Source organism: Grampus griseus (genome assembly GCF_964374135.1).
Source record: "Grampus griseus genome assembly, chromosome: 4".
NCBI classification, from domain to species: domain Eukaryota; kingdom Metazoa; phylum Chordata; class Mammalia; order Artiodactyla; family Delphinidae; genus Grampus; species Grampus griseus.
The window spans coordinates 114,878,881-114,906,748 of record NC_138997.1 but is presented as its reverse complement, the minus strand read 5'-3'; the positions used below and the strand labels follow the sequence as shown (position 1 = coordinate 114,906,748).

The 27,868-nt window shown below is 36.2% G+C and overlaps 1 protein-coding gene and 1 long non-coding RNA gene across 2 annotated transcripts in view; one reads left to right on the top strand and one right to left on the bottom strand.

The window, feature by feature from the left end:
- The window catches only part of LOC309822157, a 163,660-nt gene that overhangs the window by 61,901 nt on the left and 73,891 nt on the right, over positions 1-27,868 (top strand). The gene's annotated exons all lie outside the window — the stretch shown is intronic.
- The window catches only part of ENPEP (glutamyl aminopeptidase), a 109,320-nt gene that overhangs the window by 43,617 nt on the left and 37,835 nt on the right, over positions 1-27,868 (bottom strand). The window contains exons 4-10 of the mRNA XM_082653865.1: positions 19,621-19,741; positions 17,149-17,303; positions 16,606-16,719; positions 12,046-12,180; positions 10,138-10,203; positions 5,087-5,152; positions 4,799-4,950 (exon numbers count right to left, since the gene is read on the bottom strand). Of these exons, the coding sequence (XP_082509991.1) occupies positions 4,799-4,950; positions 5,087-5,152; positions 10,138-10,203; positions 12,046-12,180; positions 16,606-16,719; positions 17,149-17,303; positions 19,621-19,741 (809 nt within the window). The remainder of the gene's footprint in view (positions 1-4,798; positions 4,951-5,086; positions 5,153-10,137; positions 10,204-12,045; positions 12,181-16,605; positions 16,720-17,148; positions 17,304-19,620; positions 19,742-27,868) is intronic.

The window sequence follows — 27,868 nt, the reverse complement described above, 5'->3', positions numbered from 1 at the left end:
AGTTTCAGGTGTACAGCAAAGTGATTCAGTTATGCATATACATATATTCATTCTTTTTTCAGATTCTTTTCCCATATAGGTTATTACAGAATATTGAATAGAGTTCCCTGTGCTATATAGTAGGCCCTTGTTGGTTATCTATTTTATATATGGTAGTGTGTGTATGTTAATCCCAAACTCCTAATTTATCCCTCCCCTGCATGTTTCCCCTTTGGTAACCATAAGTTTGTTTTCGAAATCTGTGAGTTTGTTTCTGTTTTGTAAACAAGTTTATTTATATCATTTTTTAAATTAGATTCCACATGAGTGATATCATATGATATTTGTCTTTCTCTGACTTACTTCACTCAGTGTGATAATCTCTAGGTCCATCCATGTTGCTGCAAATGACATTATTTCATTCTTTTTTATGGCTGAGTAATATTCCATTGTATACATGTACCACATCTTCTTTATCCATTCCTCTGTTGATGGACATTTAGATTGCTTCCATGTCTTGGCTATTGTAAATAGTGCTGCAATGAACATTGGGGTGTGTGTATCTTTTTGAATTACGGTTTTCTCTGGAATATGCCCAGGAGTGGGATTGCTGGATCATATGGTAGTACTATTTTTTGTTTTTTAAGGAACCTCCATACCGTTCTCCATAGTGATTGTACCAATTTATATTCCCACCAACAGTGTAGGAAGTTTCCCTTTTCTCCACACCCTCTCTGGCATTTATTGTTTGTAGACTTTTTGATGCTGGTCATTCTGACTGGTGCGAGGAGATACCTCATTGTAGTTTTGATTTGCATTTCTTTGATATTTAGTTATGTTGAGCATCTTTTCATGTAATAGGAAATTCTGATTTTGTAAAGTTAAAGGTTTGATTCTTTTTTTTCCTTTTTGGTTGTTAAGGTTTAATGTGTTTGAAAATGCCCAAGAAATTTGATATACTATATTTATGTTTTTTAATTTGTTAGATTCATAAAAATGTATAGAAAACTCTTTAGAAATTAGATTCATAAACCTGTGTCTTTCGGTGTTTATATTTGAAATTATAAATGGAATTTAATAAAATTTTAAGTGGTGATGTTTAGAAGTCTCTTATAAATGATATATGCAAAATAATTTGATTGATTGAGTGTGTAATTGCTGTTAAAATGTTTGGAGAATTTCATTTATGCATTGTAAATAAAAACATCCTTAATCAAAAACTGGGAAAACCACTATTGAAAAGCCACTGTCTCCTACACCCTTTCCACAGACCAGCACCTCTCTCAGAAGCAGCCCCTTTTAAATGCTTCTGGTTTTAGTTCTTCTGATGTCTAATACTGTAACTCTAAATACCTCTATATTTTTTAGATAGTATTTATTAACTCACCCATGAGAGAGGGTGACTTAGTTCACTTATACTACTTTCTTTTTCATTCCCCCTTTAACATTCAAATTATAATAAAGCAAAATTATTATTATTAGACTTTCTATAGGTTACAATTGTTCCTTTAAATAATATACCCATACTGCCTTTTTTTGTTTTATAAATTTTAGTATTGTTACTCTCTCCTAACTGTAGAATAAGGTTATCTTGTGCAGTGCCGATAAATGCTTAACAACCAGCTCTCAGGGCAGGTGTGGGAAGTGGAATGTAGTATTTGCTGATTTCCATTAACTCACATCATGACCAATTTCGGGCTACTGGAATGATGTCACTGAGTTGGGATTAAAGCCAGCTTCGGTCCACCACTGAACCAGTATCCAGTATCCTTTTTTTCCACCTTTTCTTCCTCTTCCACCTCCTTTCTTCTGTCAGCTGTTTTTTCTTGTTACAGTGTTAAGATTGTTTATATTTACAATCTAACCTGTCACTATAACAAACATTAACATGTTATCCATTGGTTGATTATAAAAGCCAAAAGACAATGAATAACACAAATGAAATTATGCTCTATACATATTGCTGGCCGAGAAGTGTGTTGGAGTCATATTTCCTTCTCAATGGTCTGATTTCATGGCCCTTGAGTCCCTTAAATGCAGATTTCCCCTAACACCCTAACATAAGGGTAAAATAGACTCCTCTTCCTTATACTTTATCAATGGCATAAAATCATTCTACCTGCTTCATATTTTTGGATCACAGTTTTTACATACAGCCTTGATTTTGTTTTTTGCTAATTTTCTTCTTTATAGTTGGCCAGACTGATGGGCCTTCACCAATTCCCCAATTCCGCCATCCTCCCAATTATACTCTCTTTTCCCTGGGGATCACCTAACTCAGCCCCAGTCATCCTGCTTTTGCGGCACTGTGAGCCCACTGGATCGCTGTTGGTCTGCATTTCCTTTCATGGCTCTCCTAGGTTGGATGAACTGTTTCCTGGATCCTATGTCTTCCTCTTTTTTTGATTCATTCATATTTTTTTCTCTCCAGGCTCCAATCCCCCTGGACTGTATGTAGCTTTAGTAACTTTCTAAGAAGTGCTGTGTGGAAAGCATTTTCTGGGGTTGCACGTCAGAAAATGTCTTCACTGTGCTTATACGTTTGGTTTAGGGAACTGCCTAGAGAATTAGAGGTTGAAAATATTTTTTGCATCCACGTTTTAAATGACTGCTTCATTTTCTTCTTGAGTTCAGAGTTGTTGTAAAGAAGTCTAATGCCACACTAACTCATGTACCCTTGTTTTCTGAAATTTCATGAGGCTATAGCTAGGTATGTTTTTGGTGTTTTTTTTTCCTTTTTGTACTGTGTAGTCAATGGGGCCTTTTAATCAGAATCCTTGTGCACTTTATTATTTCTTTAGTACAATTCGCTCCTTAAGTTTCTCTATTTTCTTTTTTTTGGGAGACTTCTATTAGTTGGGTGCTAGATTTTCCATATTTGTCTTCTGTTTCATATTTGCCAGTTCTATGTGTGTTTGTCTTGTACTTTTAGGGAATTCCCCAAATTTATTTCTAGTTGGTCTATTAATTTTTTTCACAACCAGAATTTAATCTTTCATAGCTCTTTTATATTCTCAGTTTGTCTTTTCGAAAACATTCTGCTCTTAGTTAATGGATATAATAGCTTCTTTGATCTCTTAATATATTTCATAAGTTTATTTTAATTATGTCTCTTATAGAGATAGGTTTCTTTTTTTTTTTTTTTCGGTACGCGGGCCTCTCACTGTTGTGGCCTCTCCCGTTGCGGAGCACAGGCTCCGGACGCGCAGGCTCAGCGGCCATGGCTCACGGGCCCAGCCGCTCTGCGGCATGTGGGATCTTCCCGGACCGGGGCACGAACCCGTGTCCCCTGCATCGGCAGGCAGACTCTCAACCACTGCACCACCAGGGAAGCCCAGAGATAGGTTTCTTGTTTGTTCATGTGAGATTTTACCTTTTATGCTTTTAGATTTCTTTCATGTGTCTTGCGATCCTTGATCATTCATATTTAAGAAAGAAGGACTAAATTGGTTATTCTTGGTGTCTTGTATGTAACCCTTCTGCTGTTGAGAAGGGAGGTATATATATATATTTTAACATCTTTATTGGAGTATAATTGCTTTACAATGGTGTGTTTCTGCTTTATAACAAAGTGAATCAGTTATACATATAAATATATCCCCATATCTCTTCCCTCTCGCGTCTCCCTCCCTCCCACCCTCCCTATCCCACCCCTCTAGGTGGTCACAAACCACTGAGCTGATCTCCCTGTGCTATGCGGCTGCTTCCCACTAGCTATCTGTTTTACATTTTGTAGCGTATATATGTCCATGCCATTCTCTCACTTTGTCCCAGCTTACCCTTCCCCCTCCCCATATCCTCAAGTCCATTCTATAGTAGGTCTGTGTCTTTATTCCCGTCTTACCCCTAGGTTCTTCATGATCTTTTTTTTTTTTTTTCTTAGATTCCATATATATGTGTTAGCGTACGGTATTTGTTTTTCCCTTTCTGACTTACTTCACTCTGTATGACAGACTCTAGGTCCATCCACCTCACCACAGATAACTCAATTTCGTTTCTTTTTATGGCTGAGTAGAGAAGGGAGGTATATTTTTGAAACTGACTTCTCCGCTGAACAGGAAGTCTGACTAGAGGCTCTGTGTATGTATGAGGGGAGCTGGCAGCTCCAGCCCATTCATACTACAAATGCCACAAGGAGGAAAGCTTTACTTTGGGTGTCCCAACCAGATGGAAATCCTTAGCTCTCCTCTACGTCTTGGTCAATTTCTTTAGGAAAAAAAGCCCTCTGGATTTTTGCCTTGGGTCATTGCCAGACTTTTGAGAGCTCTATGCAGAGGAAAGAATGGCAGTCAATGAAGGGAAAGTGGAGGGGTAGGGGTCTGGCTGGCACAACTGTCCTGAATCCAGACTTCAAATTAATTGCCCTGTTTTCAGCCTCACTCCTGCCTTCCGCTCTGAGTGCTGACACTGAGCCCAGAGCCTGTCTACGGATAGGGGGAATCGGCTTCCACCTCTACTGAAAGTCTCTTTTTATCTGGCTGCATCTTCCTCTGTTTTCTGTCTATATTTCTCCCTCTGCTTTTCTTCATCTCGAATTTTATGATGCATTTGGCCCTTCCTATTTTCTTTGCTTCTCTGAGTTTATTTCTTTTAGTACTTCTGTTTCTTTATTCAGTGATTTCTGGGAAGAATTGTACTTGCATGCATGTGCTCAGTCCATCATTTGGAACCTGAAGACAACTGAGCTATTTCTGAGTGCCTTTGTTTCCCTAAAGACACTGTGCTTAAGCATCAGGTACTGAAGAGCAAGGTCTAAGCAAATGGCCAGTATTTCCATCAAATTTCTGCTTTTCTTCTGAAATGCGTTATAGATTCTTACCCCAAAATTGAATGTGGCTCAGAAGAATTAACTCTCGAGTCCAACAGAAAGCGTTTCTGTGTGATGTTCCTCATATCTTCCACATTAAGTACAGGATAACCCATCTGATTGGTCCAGGTATCCATTACTTCTTTCACTGGTAGATTACTTGCCTAAGATTTTTTTAAAAAATAGAGAATAATCAATCAACAAATAAGGGGAAATAAAAGGATAGAATAATCAGATAAAGAAATGATTGATAAATCATTTGTTAATCAAAGAAATGTTTGAGGATATACTCCTCCTTACCTCTTCAAGTGCTGCCCAAAAATCTGAAGTTTTGGCATTCTTAAATTTGTATTTTTTCAAGTAACTCTGCATGTGAAAGATAACAAGTATTTCAAAAGTCAATGTTTGCTTTTTCCATACTTCCACAACATGAGCTGAACCCTTCAACATGTCTCGCTCTAATGAATAATATAGCAAATGTACCTAGAATGAAAATCAAATGATACGCCCTTTTCGAAAAATTTTGTAACCTATAAAAACACTGTACAAATAACGATTTATTTGTAAAGCATAAGGAATATTTTTTATTAATGAGGTAATTCTCTTTTTTGTTGTTGTTTTTTTTTTTTAGTCTAATGGAATTGTGAACAGGTGAGGGAAAGAGTTTAATTTTTTCAGGACAACCAATATAAGATGCTTAAGGACTGTCAACTATTTAGCAAGCAGTCAACAGTCCAAAACATTTTTGATCCACTAGGAAAAAAGATCCATAATTCTATGATGTTCACTTATTGGTGTTAACCTGTCCACTGCTGGCTGCATCCCGTACCTTTATTTACACCAGTAGTGTTTTCTCATCTCCAACACTAGATGACCCCATCACATATGAGTGATTGAAGTGATATGCAAAGATAAAACTGGTGAGCTTGGCTCTAAGCCAAGGCTCAGCAAACTTTTTCTGTAAAAAGCTGTATAATAAAGATTTTAAGTGTTGTGAGACATATAGTCTCTGTCACAACTACTCAACTCTGCCCAAGTAGCACAAAAGCAGTCATAGATAATATGTAAGTGAATGAGAATGGCTGTTTTCCAATAAAATGTTATTTATGCACACTGATATTTGAATTGCATACAACTTTCACATGTCATGAAATACTCTTTTGATTTTTTCCAACCGTTTAAAACTGTAGAAGTGATTTTCATTTGCAGACCTTACAAAAATGGGTGGTGGGCTGGATTTGGCCTGCAAGCTGTAATAGTAGTTTGCAGACTCCTGCTCTAAATAAATGAATATATAGTCTTCTGAATAATAATAATCATGATGATGGCTAAATTGGGAAAATTATTCACTCTAAAGAGTAAGATTTCATTTTTCAAATATTTTAAAAATACAAATCTTTTAACTGCAAGTCTCCCTTTTTGTCAGTTCTAGTCACAAAACCTCTCTATATATGAGTTTTCAGGCATAATATGATATCCCTAGAGAAAATTCCTTGTCTTCTTCTAATTTCATAATTGGGCACTACTTATAGTTCTCCAGGAGACCTTCCAGAATTCCTGCTGTATAACTCCTCTGTTATGCTCTAGAATTGTCCTGCTTAAAATGTGGAAGTCTTTGATAGAAATCGAACCTTCTTAAGTGGTCTTTGAACCTTCAAAGAAAATAACTAGTGGTTGACTTTGCTTATATCATTTTCACTCTAAGTTGCTCTAATTTTCAGGAGGTGCTATACCTTAGTCCTGTTATCTTCTAAATTCCCCTTTTTAGGCATAGAGAGATAAAACAGTATTATCTGGACTGCTCCAAGATGCCTGGGAGAGGGTTGAGGCCAGTTTGGAATGCTGCCTTCATATTTGTTCTTTTGATTGGTTCACTGCTCAGCACTGCCACTGGAGGGCAGGCGAAGGAAGGGAGAAGAAATGAAAGGCACAGATTCTGTATCAAATTTAGGTATTCGTTCCAGAGTTTTGCATAGATCATTCATTCCTTCTTAGTAAAATAATTGGATGCTCGGAATAGTAATAATTATAATCATAGCTACCTGGTAATGATGATTTCTAGTGAATAGTATCTTCTTAAAATTAATTTAGAGGAGTTTGTATATTCATGGTGACTTGTACTTAGAAACATGCAATCTTGGAACTGAAAGGAACCTTAAATACTATTTTATACAACTCTCACATTTTGGGCATGAAGGAAACTGGTGTCTAGAGAGGTGAAGAGATTTGCCTGAGATTACGGTGAAGAGACTTCTGAATCCTGGATCAGTTTGTGTGGTTTTCGTCACTGTTGTTATTGTTACTGTTTTTTAAATTGCAGTTTCTTGCTTCACCTTATGTAGAGGCTTATATAAACAGTATATTAAAAGGAACTAATTTTATTTTGTCTAGATTAGTGCTTTTGAATATTCTATATTAAGAAATTTCCTTCTTCACCTTGCATAATCACGATGCAGTCATTTCAGTCAAAAGTTTACGATGACCTAGGTCCCCCAGTAATAGTCCCTCAGTTAGTATCAGTGTGCACAAAGGAAAGGAACAGTGTTCCTATGACTAGTATCTCAGGAAGGGACAGGACATTTTCCAGTTGAACCATTCCTGTCTTATCAGCGATACTACTGATACTAGGAGAAAAAGAAAGGATGGATATATTTCTCAGCTTCTATTTCATGACCATACATTGTTATCAATGCTCCATAATTTAATATGCTTTTTTACATACAAGCACAGCCTGAAAGATTTTCCAGTTGATTGTTTTACTCTTTTTTTTTTGTGGTACCCGGGCCTCTCACTGTTGTGGCCTCTCCCGTTGCGGAGCACAGGCTCCGGACGCTCAGGCTCAGCGGCCATGGCTCACGGGCCCAGCCGCTCCGCGGCACGTGGGATCTTCCCGGACCTGGGCACAAACCCGTGTCCCCTGCATCGGCAGGCGGACTCTCAACCACTGCGCCACCAGGGAAGCCCTGGTTTTACTCTTAATTCCCCTCACTCTGTACCTACTTTGCTGTCTGAGATTGGGTTTGGGGTTAAAGTGATGAGCATGAAAGAGAACAGAGAGCTGGCCATCCCCAGAGTTAGCACCACACCAGGTTAGCTAATGAAGAGTCACTTTTGGTAGAAAGTTAGTATTTGCAAGGGAAAAGTCTTGGACAGTGTCACATATTGTGGGGTTTAGGGGCAGCAGTCATAGCATGATGATAAATCAAGGAGAGATACATTTGGATACTAGAATTATGTGAAGGGATGTTCCAATTGGTTTGAGAGCTTATTGAGTGTGGCCTATATTGATCATATACTATTTTCAGATATTAGCTAGTGTTTGAAGATTGAAGGCAAAAAATGAGTGTTTCAGTGTCTTTTTGTAAATTAATTCCATAGCACTATAATGATATGAAAATTAGTATCTATTCATTCTAGCGCCGTTTGTAGTCGCAGTTAGGGTGGAGGAAGATGGTTTTAACGTGAGAAATATTAGTTTTAGACTGGACTGGGTTTTTAATTAATTATATCACAGATATGAGATAAATAAAATGCAAGAGTATTATTAAATTATTAGAATAGGTATTCTCTTTTAAAGACTCTTTTGGTACTTCTCAAAAAAAGTTAATATGAAAAATTATTTAATTTGAAGTCCACTTTGAAGATTCCAAGAACGTGTTATTCATCAGTTTAATTTAGAAGGAAAACTATGCAAATGAAATTTTAATTTACTTTTAAAAATGAATTGTCTTTATTTTTATATTCTATATTATTTATTATAGACCATTCATTCATTCAAGAGGCATTTTTTGGATCTTCTAACATCTGTAATGCATTCTCCTACTATATGCAAAAATATAGAAGACACAGTTCCTCACAAAAGGTGGTTACAGTTAGAGAAGTATGAAATTTGAGTCTGAAGCTGATGAAAAGTTTACAAGATGTTCTAATGTACACTTAAGAACAAACACATAGCTTCTCTCTTTCCACCTAATGTGCACACAGAATATTTTATTCATGGACAAAAGTAGTAAAATGTACTGATGTGCTCCCTGAATATTTCCTAAATCCTGGTCTTATTTTTTACTTTAATAGTCACCTAGGAATTTAAGTATTGGGTAGAAGGGGACCATTTCCTTTTATGGTATTATGGAGAATGCTGATTGCCACATAAGAAGACTTGGCAGTAGTGAGAGCTGTAGGAATGGTGGGCAGGCACTGTCTTGGGGAATCACATCCAAAGGAAGTACTGGTACCCTTTGGGAAAGCTAGCAGGGCACTGCTCTCACCCATTTTCTATTTTATGGATTGGATACTATCAGCGCTGCTCTGCCTACTACCTGGGATGTCACAGCAGGGGGGATGGAGATGGAAGAGAAAGAGTAGGAAGACTGTTCCATCCCTAGGCTACAACAGAGCCAACCTGCAGACAGGACAGTTACAGGGACATTGTAGCAATGGTGGTAATATAGATAATATAAAACCCTGAGAGAATTGGCTTATGGTCTAGAAGAACAGCAATGGAATTGAAACATCCACTGGAGGAATAAGCTTAAGTGGGATGTGTGAAATGCTTTAAGGAATTGACTGTTATTTCTCTTTCCAAACGGAAGCAGGCCCTCTTTATTCACTGACTTTATCATAATAGGAATATGTGTGTTAACCATTTTATAATCTAATAATAAGGGAAAAGTCCTTTTAAAAACTATAATGGAAGAGCTTTATAGATAGATTTAAATTTTTATATTATGTTGCTATGGACTGAATTGTATTCCCCCCAAATTCATACTTTGAAGGCCTAATGCCCAATGTGATGGTATTTGGAGATGAGGGTTTTGGGAGGTTTAGGGTGAGGTTTAGATGAGATCATGAGGGTGGGAGCCTCATGATGGGATCAGTGTCTTATAAGAAGAGGCACCAGAAGGTTCTCTCTCTCTCTGCTATGTGAGGACACAGCAAAAAGGTGACCATCTGGAAGCCAGAAAGAAAACTCTCACCGAAAACTGAGTCTGCCAGCATCTTGTTCTTGGACTTCTTAGTCTACAGAACTGTGAGAAAATAAATTTTTGTTGTTATGCCACCCAATCTATGGTGTTTTGTTATGGCAGACTGAGCTAATACACATGTAAATGGTGTAAAAAAATAAGTAATCTGTTTCACTTCTCTATGAAACTTTTGTTTTAAATGACAGTTACAGATACAACATAGGTAATAACCTGGATGTGATCACCTTTTTGTGTTCTGCAATATTATCCTTGAGCAAGGAAAAGAAAAGTAAAAAGGGAATTGTCCTTAATTAATCACATATCTTAACATTCATCAGCCATATATCAGTGTAGTTTTTTAATAATATTAAAAGTAATAAATCATACCTGACATCCTTTTTGAAATTTCTGTGGTGTTATCCAGTCTTCAAGCATTCTCAGAATGGAAGCTCCCTATGATGGAAAAGAATGGCAAGTTAAATTAATAAAGGATATGTAAGAAACAAATATCAGTGATCACTATTGTGACTAGTATTTCATGATCGTATATGTGAGATAATGTCTTTAAGATGATTATGCTAAATTATATGGCTATCAATTTGTGATTTTAGGATGAAAATACCACTTGGCATACCCCCTGTATCTATGCTTCTAAAATAACTGAAAGGCAAGGAGAAATTGATAAAATGGCCATCGTTTCAGTAACAAGGTTCAAATAATGATTGCACTTCACCACATGAACCAGTAGATGGGGCTTTCCTAATGAAAGAGAAACTGGAGAAAGTTTTAGAAAAGTCATGTTCTTTGATGAACAAGGAAAGCAACTTCAGGATAAAATTCTGGCTACTTCTTAAGTATATTGGAATATTTGGGAAAAATAACTATATTTTAACAGAGAGGGGTAGACAATTGAGGAATTAATCTGGTCAAATAGTTTAATATAGATTACGTATATAATTTAGGCATAAAATGCTACTCTTCCAAAGTGGTTTATCTCATTTGATTTTATTTAGTCTGAAGAGTCTGATGAATACTTCCGCTGTCTACTTGCATTTCATATGTTATAAGATTAATTTTAAATGCATTATTCATAGATTTAAAAATCAGTTTTCAAGTAACTGACCAGAAAAACATTGCTTCCCCATTTAAGTTAGCAATTTCTACTGTAATTTATTAAAATATGTTATTTTTGTACCTAATATAAAGCTAAAGGCTTAGAAACATGTATTTATTTCTGATCTAATACCTTATACCCATGGAATATCTAGGACTTAGGAAGAAGCTGATTTAATAAATATAAATGTCTCTATGTGAATTATTAGAATATACTATAAGTGGATTAGAGATTTTCCTTTTAACAGAAAGATAAAAAGAATCATTGACAATATAAAAGAAAAATGAATAAAAGAAGCCTGAAATAATGCCATGAGAACATATGAGAGGGAAAGCCAAAAAATATGATGCTATAAACTTCAAATACTAATATATAGAAGGCTTTTTCACTAAAGCCAATTTTATCTAGTATTCATTTTCATAATTGTAATATTTTGTCTTAAATAAAACTTTGGGTATCCCCAGGACAGTAAAATGTATTAGTTTGCAGTGGCTTTTGAACAACTTAACCTAGTGGGTAAACCACAAGAGGCTGGAGTGGAAAATCGACTAAAATATGTTGCATACAGGTGTGGAATATGTTTAGAGGAGAAGCTGCAGGAGAAGTTGTGGGAGAAAAATGGGTAGCATAAAGCTTCAGGTCACTATGGGTTATTAGCAACTTTTCATAAAATTTTACTGGATAAAAATGCCCCATCTATGACATGCTAACAAATTTATCTTTAAATCGTATATAAAAACGGATGAAAGTAATTCCTTCAAACGGAATTGGATTTAAGTGCTTCCTGGAAGCATTCTACTAGAAAAGGTGTCCACATATATGGCACTTCTCATTGACCACATGGCAGAAAGAGAAGATTTACTGTGTTTTAAAAAATCAAGTCAAATAACTTTAAATTGGATGCCTAAAGGGTAAATGTTCAGTTATCAGAATGATAGCTGTTATAAACAAAAGTAAAAAGAGAAACTTTTAAAAATCTGCTTCACAATTCTGTGACAATGACCAGCATTGATCATTTCCGCTGAAAATTACAAACTGTTGAATATTCAGCACTTGGAATAAGTTCTACACTGTTTCCCAGAGCCCATTAACATAGTATAACCATTCTTACCATTTTTAGGCATTTACTAAAAGAACCACCAAACAGGAAGACATTCAAAACAGTGTTATATTTTCCGCACCTTGCTATAGGAAATCCCATCAAAAACAGATGTTATTTCATCAGGACTTGTCACAGTGACTATAATTGGGTGTGAAGATATCAAAGAATCATCCTCTTGTACAGGTAATACTTCTTCAAGTAGCATCTGATCACGCTGAAATGACAGAATGAACCAAAGAAATCTAGCACTTCCTTTATAGTGGTTTATATGTCAAAATATCATTTATATAATACACATTGGGGGGAAATAAATATAAATGACTCATATTATTTAAAACAAATATTAGGTGTTCAAATTAATCATATTTTGCACTGATTTTTCTATACTGATTCCATTCCCTTCTACTTATAATTCCCTTGACTTCACCCCTATATGGCAGGCCAAGAAGACAGAAGCATTTATAAATTCTGTTTCTGCTACTTCTCTGTGACTTTCAGACATGAGCCAAACTTTTCAAGCCCTGTTTCATATGTGTGCAGTAAGAATGATGATACCACCCCACAGATTTGTCTGAGACTTGAGGAAACGTGTTGATTTGTCAACAATTGTTTTAGGGGTCTTTTTCCATTAATCATTGGAATTTGGATGATTCGTAATTAATTGAAGAAAACATTAACTTTTGCTTTAGTTCTAATAATTACCTTCTCATTCCTGTCCTAGGTTTTCTCAGCAAAATAGAGTGTTTGAGAGGTCTAGCACTATAGTCAAACTTCCTAGGTTCAAAGCTCAGTTTCTCCACTTTCTAGACATGTGAGTTTAAGTAATTTCCCTCACCCATGATGGCAGCTACGTTTTTAGAAACGTGCAGAGGATTTAATGAGATAGTGCATGACAGGCATTTGGCATAGTACCTGGCACAGAGTGAAAACCTAACACACTAGCTGCTGTTATTATTTTGATTCTTAATCAATTAGATTCTGAAATCTAGTTCTATTAAATCACTAATAATAAAAATCAAAAGCTTTATTGATCTTACTTAATCAAAAATATTTCCCAAAAGGAGCATGCTATATTAGTTTACATTTTCCAATTTTGTGAATTCCACTTATAATAGGCAAGATACTATTGTCAAGTGATGACTGTCAATCAAGGTAATTTTGTCTTGGATTTTAATTTTTGTTCCCCTAAAATGTTTAGGTAAGAAGAAAGGATCTTAATCTCAGTGTCAGGAAATTTGACTTTCATCTTGGCTGTGCTACCAGTTGTCTGTGTGACATTTGGAAGGTACATTACCTTCCTGGGCATCAGATTTTTCACCTGTAAAATGAGACTCCACTATTGTGGTACTTATCAAGCTCTCTTACAATGTATCTTTGTTTATCTATTTCCTCCACCACCAGACCCTAAATTAGGAACTTCTGTAAGGGCAGGAAGTGTGTTTTATTCAGTTTTGGGTCCTCCGTAGTGTTCACTGAATGAAGAATGAATGAATAGATGAAGAATGAATGAGTTGGATCGTATGATTAAATTTCATTTAAGAACTGCATACTAAATTTTTCCAATATTTAATTGTTTTTGAAACACTAAAAATGGAATGTTATAATATTACATATACAATATATTACATAAACAATACATCTTGATATAAGAAATGTTACTTTATAGAAAATACAGGACAAAATAATTTTTCATTTATATAGTTTAATTTCAATAAATTATGAAATCAGCGATTTTCAACATAGAGGAATGGTCCTCAACTAGGGGACATTTTATCATTCAGATGACATCTGACAATATGTGGAGACATTTTTCTCTTGTTTTCTCTCTTTTTTTAATTGAAGTATTGTTGATTTACAATGTCATGCTAATTTCTACTGTACAGCAAAGTGACTCAGTTATACACATACATACATTATTTTTTATATTCTTTTCCATTATGATTTATCCCAGGGGACTGGATATAGTTCCCTGTGCTATACAGCAGGACCTTGTTGTTTATCCATCCTAAATGTAATAGTTTGCATCTACTAACCCCAAACTCTCAGTCCATCCCTCTCCCTCTCCTACCCCTTGGCAACCACAAGTCTGTTCTCTATGTCTGTGAGTCCATTTCTGTTTTGTAGATAAGTTCATTGTGCCATATTTTAGATATCATATGGTATCTGTCCTTCTCTGTCTGACTGACTTAGTGTGATCATCTCTAGTTGCATCCGTGTTGCTGCAAATGGCATTATTTCATTCTTTTTTATAGCTGAGTAATATTCCATTGTATATATGTACAACATCGTCTTTATCCATTCATCTTTTGATGAACATTTAGGTTGTTTCCATGTGTTGGCTATTGTGAATAGTGCTGCTGTGAACATAGGGGTGCATGTATCTCTTTGATTTATGGTTTTGTCCAGGTATACGTCCAGGAGTGGGATTGCTGGAGCATGTGGTAGTTTTATTTTTAGTTTTCTGAGGAACTTCCATACTGTTTTCCATAGTGGCTGCACCAACTTTCATTCCCACCAACAGAGTAAGAGGGTTCTGTTTTCTCCACACCATCTTATGGAGACATTTTTGGTTTCACAGCTGGGGTGGAGGGTTACTGGCATCTAATAGATACAGGCCAGGGATGCTGCTAAATACCCTACAATACACAGGACAGTCCCCACAACAAAGAATTATCTGGCCCAAATGTCAATAGTTCCATCCTTGAAAAACCACAATGTAGATTAAATTTTAAAGAAGCAATTGTTGCAAATTAACTTTTTCACTTTTTTTTATCTTTCAGTTTTAATTTATAGACTGACTTGTTCTCAAAGTATACTTTTGTGATATGAGAAAATAATAAGGATGCAATACCAAATACTAATTGAACATTTTTTCAGTAATTTCAGTTTTTATAACCTGAAGACATTTATTAGAAGTTAATTGTTTAATTAATTTTATAATTTAATTAATGCTTTTCTTGGTCCATTTTTTAAAAGTTGTTTTTTGAAATATAATTTACATTATTAAAATTTACCCTCTTAAAGTAGACAGTTTGATGAGTTTTGACAGATATAAACAATCTTAACTACAATCATAGTCAAGATATGGAAAAATTTCTTACCCCCAAAAGTTCCCTTGAATCCTTTTTCAGTCTGTCTCCTCCTTTCACCTTAGTCCCTGACAACCAGTGATATATATTTTATTCCTATAGTTTTGTCTTTTCTATAATGTCAAATAAATGGACTCATTCAGTATGTAGTCATTCACAGATGCCTTTTTCCACATAGCAAATGCTTTAGAGATTCATCCACAATGTTACTTTACCAGTAATTTGCTCCTTCTACTGTTGAGTAGTATTCTATTGTATCAATATGCTACAATTTATTTATAAATTTGAGTTGTTTCTAGCAGTTGGCTATTATGAATATTCCCATTATGTGCATTTACATGCAGGTTTTGTGTGGACAAGTGTTTTCATGTCTCTTGGAGTAGGATTGCTGGATTATATGATAAATGTATGTTTAACTTATAAGAAGTGGTCACACTATTTTCAAGGGTGACTGTATCATGTCTACCAGCAATGTATGTGACTTGAAATTGCTCCACAAATTTACCTACATTTGGTATTATCAGTCTTTTAAATTTTAGATATTTGGGATGGTTAATTTTATGTCACATTGATTGATGGGGCCATGGTACCGAGGTATTTGCTCAAACATTATTGTGGGTGTTTCTGTGAAGGTGTTTTGAATGAGATTTACACTTAAATTGGTGGACTTTGCGTTCACCAGTTTAACTTTTTTCACTTTTTAAAGCAGGTTGTGAAAACGGCAAGGGCTGCGAGCATCTAACACTCTTCTTATTGTATCCAGTGGAGGGCAGTAGTCTATACAGTACACAACCTCCTGCAATGCTACTTTCACATAACCACACACTTACACTTTTATACATACAAACTGATAAGAATACACCACCTAAATACAGATGAAAACAGGTGTAGCTTTTTGGGAAAAATATCTTCAGAGTTCATAGAAACCTCTGTTCCAGGCCCCTCAGAGACACAGAATAATAATAGTAATTACATGTACATTTTGGAAGCTTTTAAGCTTACAATACAGAGAACAGTGTTCTTCTTTCATAGAGGAGAGAACTGACTCAGGATATGTAACTTGCTCGAGGTCACATTCCCTGTAATGCATCTAAGAAATGATGTGTGCAAGATTTGAACCTGAGTCTAACTACTAAGTTTATGCGTTTATCTCTTTACCGTGTCATTTCAGCAACCTGTGTAAGGGAAGTCATTTATAAAATTAGGCTTGGGCATTTTTCAAAGGGTTAGCACTACAGATAATTTCTTGAACACAGAGTTGGCATTGTCTAAGCTAGATATTTTTTTCCTGCCCTGGCACGTGTTGTTGAATGACTCTACCAACCACATTCTTGGCTCGTGGTGGTCAATTGCCCTCTAGGGCCTGGGCATAGGCTCTGAGCATGGTGTAGTTCAGTGGACGTAGCTGGTTCCACCCCAGCCTCCCAATGGAATTCCCAATTCAATACTGCACTTGGCCCCAAACTCAGGGCCACTGTCATAGTCCAAAGGCTTCAATCAGCTTGACATGAGGAAAACAGAGATTTGGAACTTATATGTTTAGGGCTCACCATTTGCCACTCTTTTTCTGCATGGTCTACTCCCAGGAACTCAAAGAAGGAAGCAAACCCTTCGTTTAACCACAAGTCTTCCCACCATTCCATGGTCACAGTATTTCCAAACCACTGAAATTATAAGCAAGAAAGAGGGTTAAATTCTCATGCCTTTGGTAGAAAGGCCTAGAAAATTTCAGTACATTCATTTGTTCATGCAAATTTTGTCACTTGACACAAAAGTGGCAGACATCATACTTAGCATTTATTTCCTGCTTTATTTCTCCTGGTTTTTAAGTGATCTGAAATTCTCCTTATTGTCTTCATTTTGGTAGTACTGGGAATATTTAAAGTTATAGGAAAACCTTGTGTATTTACTAAAGGCAGAACAATGTGTCTTAAAAGTTTCTTTATGGTAAAATGTTTATTAGCAGTAAGAAAGACTTTCAAGCAGGATTTTCTGGGTTGGCTACTTTTTATTTGCTAAGTTATAATTTCAATCATTCCTGTGGTCTTAAGCCACTTTTTAAAATAAGCTAAGTTGGTGCTAAGATTCTATACCTGATGCACAAGTTCATGGGCAACCACAGTGGCCACCCTCTGTTGGTTTGATGAGGCTGATTCATTAGGGTCATAAAGCAGGTTTGTTTCTCTGTAAGTGATGAGTCCCCAGTTCTCCATAGCCCCAGTGCCAAAATCTGGAATAGCGATTTTATCTATGGAAAAAGAGTCCAGTGAGAAATACATTCTTTCCATTTTGTTCATAACACTTGTTACCAAATTAAGTTCTTCAGGTGAACGTTTTTTAAAAGACTAAAAATAATTTCTCAGAGTGAAAAACAATCATCTATTTGTGTAAACTTTTCAGTCTTTAATGCACTCAGAATATCCATGGAACTCTTCCTGTTGGCTCCAGATATCAATGTGTCTTTTATTTTTTAAGAATACTATTGGCAATGCTCTGTTCAAGTCTTCTATAATTTTATGTCTTTTGTTCCTTTCTGTATTTCATTTTTATTTGCTTTTTTCCCCCATGACTTTCACTTAGATAATACCAATCTTCTGTTTGGGGGGGTATGCTGTAAGGAATAAGAGAATGAAGTTTTCAAATGAGGTCTTAGAAGTACAGAGCTTCCAAGTGTGTAGAAATATATTTCTGTCCAAGGAAACAGATTATTAGAGAACACAAAATTCCACTTTTTCCCTAATTCTGTACAATTTGTGGTCAACCAGATTCCCTACTAATTGAATAGCTTACCATCCACTTGTATGTATGTATTAAATTAGTTGGATCAACATGGAATTGACTATATTCTCTGGAAATTCCCTTCCAGGTCTAAAATGTTGAATTCAATCTAGACTTTCTAGTACTTATTTTTGCTGGGACCTATAATGGTAGACATGCTATCTGACAGAAAGAGGCAGTGTTGATCAGTTCTATGTTAAATCCCAAAACAGAAAAGTTTCAGTTGGATTGGTGGACAGAATGCAGCTTCTCCAGTTAATGAACTATAATAAGCATGGGATTTATTATTACATATAATTTAAATTAGGCACATAAATGAAAATAAATTAAATTTTCATCTAACATAAAGAAAAGGTCCTTTCTTTATGGTTAAAATAAAGATTCTTAAAGCTTTTTATAAAAAGAATGAAAATGGATACATCTTAAATGGAGGTCAGAATTACAGCAGTAGTTTACTTTTAGTGTTATTTTCATTCTTAGGTTTGGTTATTTTGTCACAGAGTACCTCTTAAAGTTTGGAGAAATATTTCCCCCAAGGGCCAGTATTCTCCATAATGTTACAGAGTGTAATTTGTACCTAACCCATGAACAAAAGGAATTTTTTTAAACCTCATTTCTTTGGTGAGTATTGACATTATAATTAATTAATTCCAGTGCGTTTAATTTAGGGGGTGGATAAATGCAGTAATCAATTGTGAGGAAAGTCTAAGAGTCAATTCTGAAAGAGTTGAAAATGCATATAAAAGTACGAAGAAGAAGAATATGGGAGAGAGGGAGGAAGAAAAGAGAACAGAAAAATAAATTTGTGAGATTTCCACTTTCCAGGTTATCATGGGTGGTACAAGAGAGATAAAGAGAAAAAGGCTTTTAAATTAATGTGATTAACATTTTATTAGATGTTATTCTGATTTTGTGGAAAGTTGTTTCTCTTCCTGTTTCCTTCTCTAATATTTGTTAAGCAATAAAAAAAAAAAGAAAAAAACCCGGAGCATCCACAAAGTTGCTCAGAGCCACAGACATTCCCATGTAGAGAATTTGACATTCCAGTTGCTTTGCATTGGTAATTTATTAAAGTAAGGGAAGAAACAGAAATAGAGAAGTCGATTGTTGGTTTGTTGGTTTTCTTGTTGCCTTCATTTCATCCCTACAGACATCTATATGGGTGTTACATTTAAAGTCTTTGCTAATACCACTCAAGCTTACTATTAAAGCATTTCTGCTGTTGATAGAAGTGTCATATCCATACCATTTTGATTATAGCACTATTTTTATTTTAAAAAGAAAACATGTTCCCCACATCCTCCTTATTAGAAAAAATACTTATGGAAGGAGCACCAGTTCATTTTAACTGCTGAAGAATCTAGAATTAGTCTTGTACAACAGTGGAAAGACTGGAAGTACATGGGACTCTGACAGCATTATTTATCCCTATTATTTATTAATGTAAGCTATTGGGATGGGTACTAATTTTGAAATCAGCTGATCTAGGTTGCTCTTTCTGGTTCCATCATTATCAATGTCTGCAGTTTTATGTATATACTTCAATCTTTATTTGGAAATAAAATACTATACATTCATCAGGTAAGAACAGAGTATAGACATTATTCTTAGAGGAATCCAGAAAGAATCTTTCAGCATCTAGTAAGTATTAGATACATAGTATAGGCATATGATGAAAAGACTAAGGGATGACCATTAACTAAGGATGCTAAAGCTGGAGGAAATGAGTTAACTTAAGTGAAAACAAAAGCAATATTAAAAACAAGAAAATAAAATATGGTTCTCACCTAATTTAGGAAGAGCATAATCCATAGCGAAGTAGTCTTCAAAATAATCAAACACACTTTTAGTTATATTTGCAGCATATTCAGCTGTGTGCTTTTGCTCTGGCTGGACGTATATAGTGAGCTATTAAAATAAAAAAAATTCAGTGAAAATTTTCATTTGAAAAAACACAAAAACTATGATACATGACATAGTACAAAGAAGGTGGGCTTTGGAGCCAGGGAAGTCTAATTGGAATCCCAGTTCTGCATGGTCTTGGACAAATCGCTTCATGTCTCTGAGACTCATATGTAAAGGAAAAGAATACCGCATAACTCACTAAGTAATTTCAATGACTATAAATAATGTAATAATTTATAAATAAATAATATATAAATAAAATATACTGTACATAATGTACAGTATATTTTTTAAATATTACTTTTTTCTACTTAGAACATATATTGTCTTCTTAATATTTGTGTATCTATGTATTTATCTCGCTTTGTGTAATTCGTCTTTGAAGAAATAAGGCATGTGATTTTTTTCTCATCTAAAGAGCCCTTAGATATGTGTTTTCCATTTGCTTTTCTATCCATTGCTACCCACACTACCCTTTGATATATTAACTATTCTACTTCCAGAGTCTAAAATACAATGACTCAAAATTTTCTTGAGAGGGAGGCATCTTGATAAGCCAAATCTTGATAAGCTACATCTCTAAGTATCTAGGATATTATTTTTATGCCATGACATAATTTATAAATCAAACCAAGTATAGACTTTTTACTCCCCAATTCTAAGCATGTATAACCCCAAGTAGCCATCACAATATTGAAGGAGAAAAACAATATTGGAAGATTGATAATATCTGACTTCAAGACTTACTGTAAAGCTACAGTAATCAAGACAATGCGGTATTAACAAAACAATAGAAAAATAGATCAGTACAAGACAATAGAGAGCCCAGAAATAGACCCACATAAATATAGTCAACTGATCTTCGACAAAGGAGTAAAGGCAATACAATGGAGCAAAGACAGTATCTTCAATGAATGATGCTGGAATAACTGGACATCCATCTGCAAAAAAATAAATCTAGACACAGACCTAACACCCTTCACAAATATGAACTCAAAATTGATCACATACCTAAATGTAAAACACAAAACTATAAAACTCCTGGAAGATAACATAGGGGAAAATCTAGATGACTTTGGATATGAAGATGACTTCTTAGCTTTACCACCAAAGGCATAATCTATGAAAGAAATAACTGATAAGCTAGGCTTCATTAAAACTTTTGCTCTCTGAAAGACAATGTCAAGAGAATGAGAAGATAAGCCGCAGACTGGGAGGAAATATTTGTAGAAGGTCCATCTCATAAACAACAGTTATACAAAATATACAAAGAACTCTTAAAACTCAACAAGAAGAAAGGAAACAACCTGATTAAAATATGGGCCAAAGACCTAAACAAGACACCTCACCAAAGAAGATATACAGATATCAAATATGTATATGAAAAGATGCTTCACATCATATGTCATCAAGGAGATGCAAATTAAAATAACAAAGAGGTACCACAGCACACCTACTCCAATGCCAAAATCCAAAACACTGACAACACCAAATGCTGGTGAGGATGTGTAGCAATAGGTATTCCCATACATTGCTGGGGGGAATGCAAGCTGGTACAGCCATTTTGGAGGATAGTTTGGCAGTTTCTTACAAAACTAAACATACTCTTAACATATGGCCCAAGAATTGTGCTCCTTTGTGTCTACCCAAAGGAGTTTAAAACATGTCCTGAGGTTGGTTCAAGATGGCAGGATAGAAGGACATGCTCTGCTCCCTCTTTCGAGAACACCGGAATCACAACTAACTGCTGAACAGTCATCGACAGGAAGACACTGGAACTCACCAAAAAAGATACCCCACATGCAAAGACAAAGGAGAAGCCACAATGAGATGGTAGGAGGGACGCTATCACAATAAAATCAAATCCCATAACTGCTGGGTGGGTGACTCGCAAACTGGAGAACACTTATACCACAGAAGTCACCCACTGGAGTAAAGGTTCTGAGCCCCACATCAGGCTTCCCAACCTGGGGGTCTGACAACAGGAGGAGGAATTCCTAGAGAATCAGACTTTGAAGGCAGAGGGATTTGATTGCAGGACTTCGACAGGACTGGGGGAAACAGAGACTCCACTCTTGGAGGACACACACAAAGTAGTGTGCACATTGGGATCCAGGGGAAGGAGCAGTGACCCCATAGGAGACTGAACCAGACCTACCTGCTAGTGTTGGAGGGTCTCCTGCAGAGGCAGGGGGCAACTGTGGCTCACCAAAGGACAAGGACACTGGCAGCAGAAGTCTGGGAAGTACCCCTTGGCGTGAGCCCTCCCTGAGTCTGCCATTAGCTCCACCAAAGAGCCTGGGTAGGCTCCAGTATTGGGTCGCCTCAGGCCAAACAACCAACAGGGAGGGAACCCAGCCCCACCCATCAGCAAACAAGTGGATTAAAGTTTTATTGAACTCTCCCCACCAGAGCAACAGACAGCTCTATCCACCACCAGTCCCTCCCATCAGGAACCTTCAACAAGCCTCTTACATAGCCTCATCCACCAGAGGGCAGAGAGCAGAAGCAAGAAGAACTACAGTCCTGCAGCCTGTGGGACAAAACCCACATTCACACAAAGATAGACAAGATGAAAAGGTAGAGGGCTGTGTACCAGCTGAAGGAACAAGATAAAACCCCAGAAAAACAACCAAATGAAATTAAGATAGGCAATCTTCCAGAAAAAGAATTCAGAATAATGATAGTGAAGATGATCCAGGACCTTGGAAAAAGAATGGAGGCAAAGATTGAGAAGAGGAAAGAAATGTTTAACAAAGACCTAGAAGAAATAAAGAACAAACAAACAGATGAACAATACAATAACTGAAATGAAAAATACACTAGAAGGAATCAATAGCAGAATAACTGAGGCAGAAGAACGAATAAGTGACCTGGAAGACAGAATGGTAGAATTCACTGCTGTGGAAAAGAATAAAGAAAAAAGAATGAAAAGAAATGAAGACAGCTTAAGAGACCTCTGGGACAACATTAAATGCAACAACATTCGCATTATAGGGGACCCAGTAGGAGAAGAGAGAGAGAAAGGACCTGAGAAAATATTTTAAGAGATTATAGTTGAAAACTTCTGTAACATGGGGAAAGAAATAGCCACCCAGTCCAAGAAGCACAGAGAGTCCCATACATGATAAACCCAAGGAGAAACATGCCGAGACACATAGTAATCAAATTGGCAAAAATTAAAGACAAAAACATTATTGAAAGCAGCAAGGGAAAAACGACAAATAACATACAAGGGAACTCCCATAAGGTTAACATAAGGTTAACAGAGGATTTCTCAGCAGAAACTCTACAAGCCAGAAGGGAGTGGCATGATAGAGTGATGAAAGGGAAGAACCTACAACCAAGATTACTCTGCCCAGTAAGGATCTCATTCAGATTTGATGGAGAAATCAAAAGCTTTACAGAGAAGCAAAAGCTAAAAGAATTCAACACCACCAAACCAGCTCTACAGCAAATGCTAAAGGAACTTCTCTAAGTGGGAAACACAAGAGAAGAAAAGGATCTACAAAAACAGACCCAAAACAATTAAGAAAATGGTCATAGGAACATACATATCGATAATGACCTTAAACGTGAATGGATTAAATGCTCCAACCAAAAGACACAGGCTTGCTGAATGGATACAAAAACAAGACCCATATATATGCTGTCTATAAGAGACCCAGTTCAGATCTAGGGACACATACAGACTGAAAGTGAGGGGTTGGAAAAAGATATTCCATGCAAATGGAAATCAAAAGAAAGCTGAAGTAGCAATAGTCATATCAAATAAAATAGACTTTAAAATAAAGAATATTACAAGAGATAAGGAAGGACACTACGTAATGATCAAGGGATGACTCCAAGAAGAATATAGAACAATTATAAATATATATGCACCCAACATAGGAGCACCTCAATACGTAAGGCAACTGCTAACAGCTCTAAAAGAGGAAATTAACAGTAACACAGTAATAGTGGGGGACTTTAACACTTCACTTACACCAATGGACAGATCATCCAAACAGAAAATTAATAAGGAAACACAAGCTTTAAATGGCACAACAGACCAGATAGATTTAATTGGTATTTTTAGGACATTCCATCCAAAACCAGCAGATTACACTCTCTCCTCAAGTGTGCATGGAACATTCTCCAGGATAGATCACATTTTGGGTCACAAATCAAACCTCAGTAAATTTAACAAAACTGAAATCATATGAAGCATCTTTTCTGACCACAACGCTATGAGATTAGAAATGAATTACAGGGAAAAAACCGTAAAAAACACAAACACATGGAGGCTAAACAATACATTATTAAATAACCAAGAGATCACTGAAGAAATCACAGAGGAAATCAAAATATACCTAGAGACAAATGACAATGAAAACACAACGATCCAAAACCTATGGAATGCAGCAAAAGCAGTTTTAAGAGGGAAGTTTATAGCTATATAAGCCGACCTCAAGAAACAAGAAAAATCTCAAATAATCTAACGTTACACCTAAAGGAACTAGAGAAAGAAGAACAAACAAAACCCAAAGTTAGTAGAAGGAAAGAAATCATAAAGATTGGAGCAGAAATAAATGAAATAGAAACAAAGAAAACAATAGCAAAGATCAGTAAAACTAAAAGGTGGTTCTTTGAGAAGGTAAACAGAATTGATAAACCATTAGCCAGACTCATCAAGAAAGAGAGGGAGAGGATTCAAATCAATAAAATTAGAAATGAAAAAGGAGAAGTTACAACAGACACGACAGAAATACAAAGCATCTTAAGAGGCTACTACAAGCAACTCTGTTCCTATAAAATGCGCAACCTTCAAGAAATGGACAAATTCTTAGAAAGGTATAGCCTTCCAAGACTGAACAGGAAGAAACAGAAAATAGGAACAGACCAATCACAAGTAATGAAATTGAAACTGTGATTAAAAGTCTTCTAACAAACAAAAGTCCAGGACCAGATGGCTTCACAGGTGAATTCTATCAAACATTTAAAGAAGAGCTAACACCCGTTCTTCTCAAACTCTTCTAAAATGTTGCAGAGGAAGGAAAACACCCAAACTCATTCTATGAGGCCACCATCACCCTGATACCAAAACCAAAGATAGTACAAAAACAGAAAATTACAGACCAATATCACTGATGAATATAGATGAAAAATCCTCAAGAAAACACTAGCAAACAGAATCCAACAACATATTAAAAGGATCATACACCATGATCAAGTGGGGTTTATCCCAGAGATGCAAGGATTCTTCAATATATGCAAATCACTCAATGTGATACACCATATTAACAAATTGAAGAACAAAACCCATATGATCATCTCAATAGATGCAGAAGAAGCTTTTGACAAAATTCAACACCCATTTATCATAAAAACTCTCCAGAAAGTGGGCGTAGAAGGAAGCTACTTTAACATAATAAAGGCCATATACAATAAACCCGCAGTAAACATCATTCTCAATGGTGAAAAACTGAAAGCATTTCCTCTAAGATCAGGAACAAGACAAGGATGTCCACTCTCACCACTAGTATTCAACATAGTTTTGGAAGTCCTAGCCATGGCAATCAGAGAAGCAAAAAGTAAAAAAAGGAATACAAACTGGAAAAGAAAAAGTAAAACTGTCACTGTTTGCAGATGACATGATACTATACATAGAGAATCCTAATGATGCCACCAGAAAACTACTAGAGTTAATCAATGAATTTGGTAAAGTTGCAGGATACAAAACTAATGCACAGAAATATCTTGCATTCCTCTACACTAATGATGAAAGATCTGAAAGAGGAATTAAGGAAACACTCCCATTTAACATTGCAACAAAAAGAGTAAAATGCCTAGGAATAAACCTACCTAGGGAGACAAAATTCTTGTATGCAGAAAAGTGTAAGACACTGATGAAAGAAATTAAAGATGACACAAACAGATGGAGAAATATACCATGTTCTTGGATTGGAAGAATCAACATTGTGAAAATGAGTATACTACCGAAAGCAATCTACAGATTCAATGCAATCCCTATCAAATTACCAATGGCATTTTTTACAGAACTAGAACAAAAAGTCTTAAAATTTGTATGGAGACACAAAAGACCCCGAGTAGCCAGAGCAGTCTTGAGGGAAAACAGTGGAGCTGGAGGAATCAGACTCCCTGACTTCAGACTATACTACAAAGCTACAGTAATCAAGACAGTATGGTACTGGCACAAAAACAGAAATATAGATCAATGGAACAGGATAGAAAGCCCAGAGAGAAACCCACACACCTATGGTTAACTAATCTATGACAAAGGAGGCAAGGTTATACAATGGAGAAAAGACAGTCTCTTCAATAAGTGGTGCTGGGAAAACTGGACAGCTACATGTAAAAGAATGAAATTAGAACACTCCCTAATACCATACAGAAAAATAAACTCAAAATGGATTAGAGACCTAAATGTAAGACCGCACACTATAAAACTCTCAGAGAAAAACATAGGAAGAAAACTCTTTGACATAAATCACAGGAATATCTTTTTTGATCCACCTCCTAGAGTAATGGAAATAAAAACAAAAAGAAATAAATGGGACCTAATGAAACTTAAAAGCTTTTGCACAGCAAAGGAAACCATAAACAAGATGAAAAGACAACTCTCACAATGGGAGAAAATATTTGCAAAGGAATCAATGCACAAAGGATTAATCTCCAAAATATATAAACAGCTCATGCAGCTCAATATTAAAAAAAACAACCAAATCCAAAAATGGGCAGAAGAGCTAAATAGGTATTTCTCCAAAGAAGACATACAGATGGCCAGGAAGTACATAAAAAGCTGCTCAACATAACTAATTATTAGAGAAATGCAAATCAGAACTACAATGAGTTATCACCCCACACCAGTTAGAATGGCATCATCAGAAAATCTATAAACAACAAATGCTGGAGAGGGTGTGGAGAAAAGGGAACCCTCTTGCACTGTTGGTGGGAATGTAAATTGATACAGCCACTATGGAGAACAGTATGGAGGTTCCTTAAAGAACTAAAAATAGAATTACCATATGACCCAGCAATCCTACTACTGGGCATATACCTTGAGAAAACCATAATTCAAAAAGACACATGCAACCCAGTATTCATTGCAGCACTATTTACAATAGCCAGGTCATGGAAGCAACCTAAATGCCCATCGACAGACAAATGGATAAAGAAGTTGGGGTACATGTATACAATGGAATATTACTCAGCCATAAACAGGAACGAAATTGGGTCATTTTTAGACGTGGATGCATCTAGAAACTGTCATACAGAGTTAAGTAAGTCAGAAAGAAACAAATATCGTATATTAACGCATATGTGTGGAACGTAGAAAATGGTACACATGAACCCATTTGCAGAGCAGAAATTGAGACACAGAAATAGAGAAAAAACGTATGGACACCAAGTGGGGAAAGCGGCAAGGTGTTGGGGTTGTGGTGTGATGAATTGGGAGATTGGTATTGACATGTATACACTGATGTGCATAGAATGGATGACTAATAAAAAATTAATTAAAAAAAAAAGTCCTGAATGAGGATGTTTATAGTAGCTTTATTTGTCATTGCCAAAACTTGGAAGCACCAAGATTTCTTTCATGTACCAGATAAACTGTGGGCAGTGGAATATTACACAGTGCTAAAAAGAAAGAAGCTATGAAACCATGGAAAAATAGGGAGGAACCTTAAATGCATATTATCAATATTAAGTGAAAGAAATGAATCTGAAAGGGCTACCTGTTTGACATTTTGGAAGAGTCAAAAAGATGGAGACAATAAAGAGATCAGTGGGGCTTCCCTGGTGGCGCAGTGGTTGAGAGTTCGCCTGCCGAAGCAGGGGACACGGGTTCGTGCCCCAGTCCGGGAAGATCCCACATGCCGTGGAGCTGCTGGGCCCGTGAGCCGTGGCTGTTGAGCCTGTGTGTCCGGAGCCTGTGCTCCGCAATGGGAGAGGCCACAGCAGTGAGAGGCCCACATACCGCACACACACACACACAAAAATCAGTTGATGACATGCTGGGGTGTGAGAGGTGGAGAGATGAATAGGTAGAGCATAGAGGATTTTTAGGGCAGTGAAAATACTCTGTATGATATAGTAATGATGGATATATGCATACAACTTTAGCCA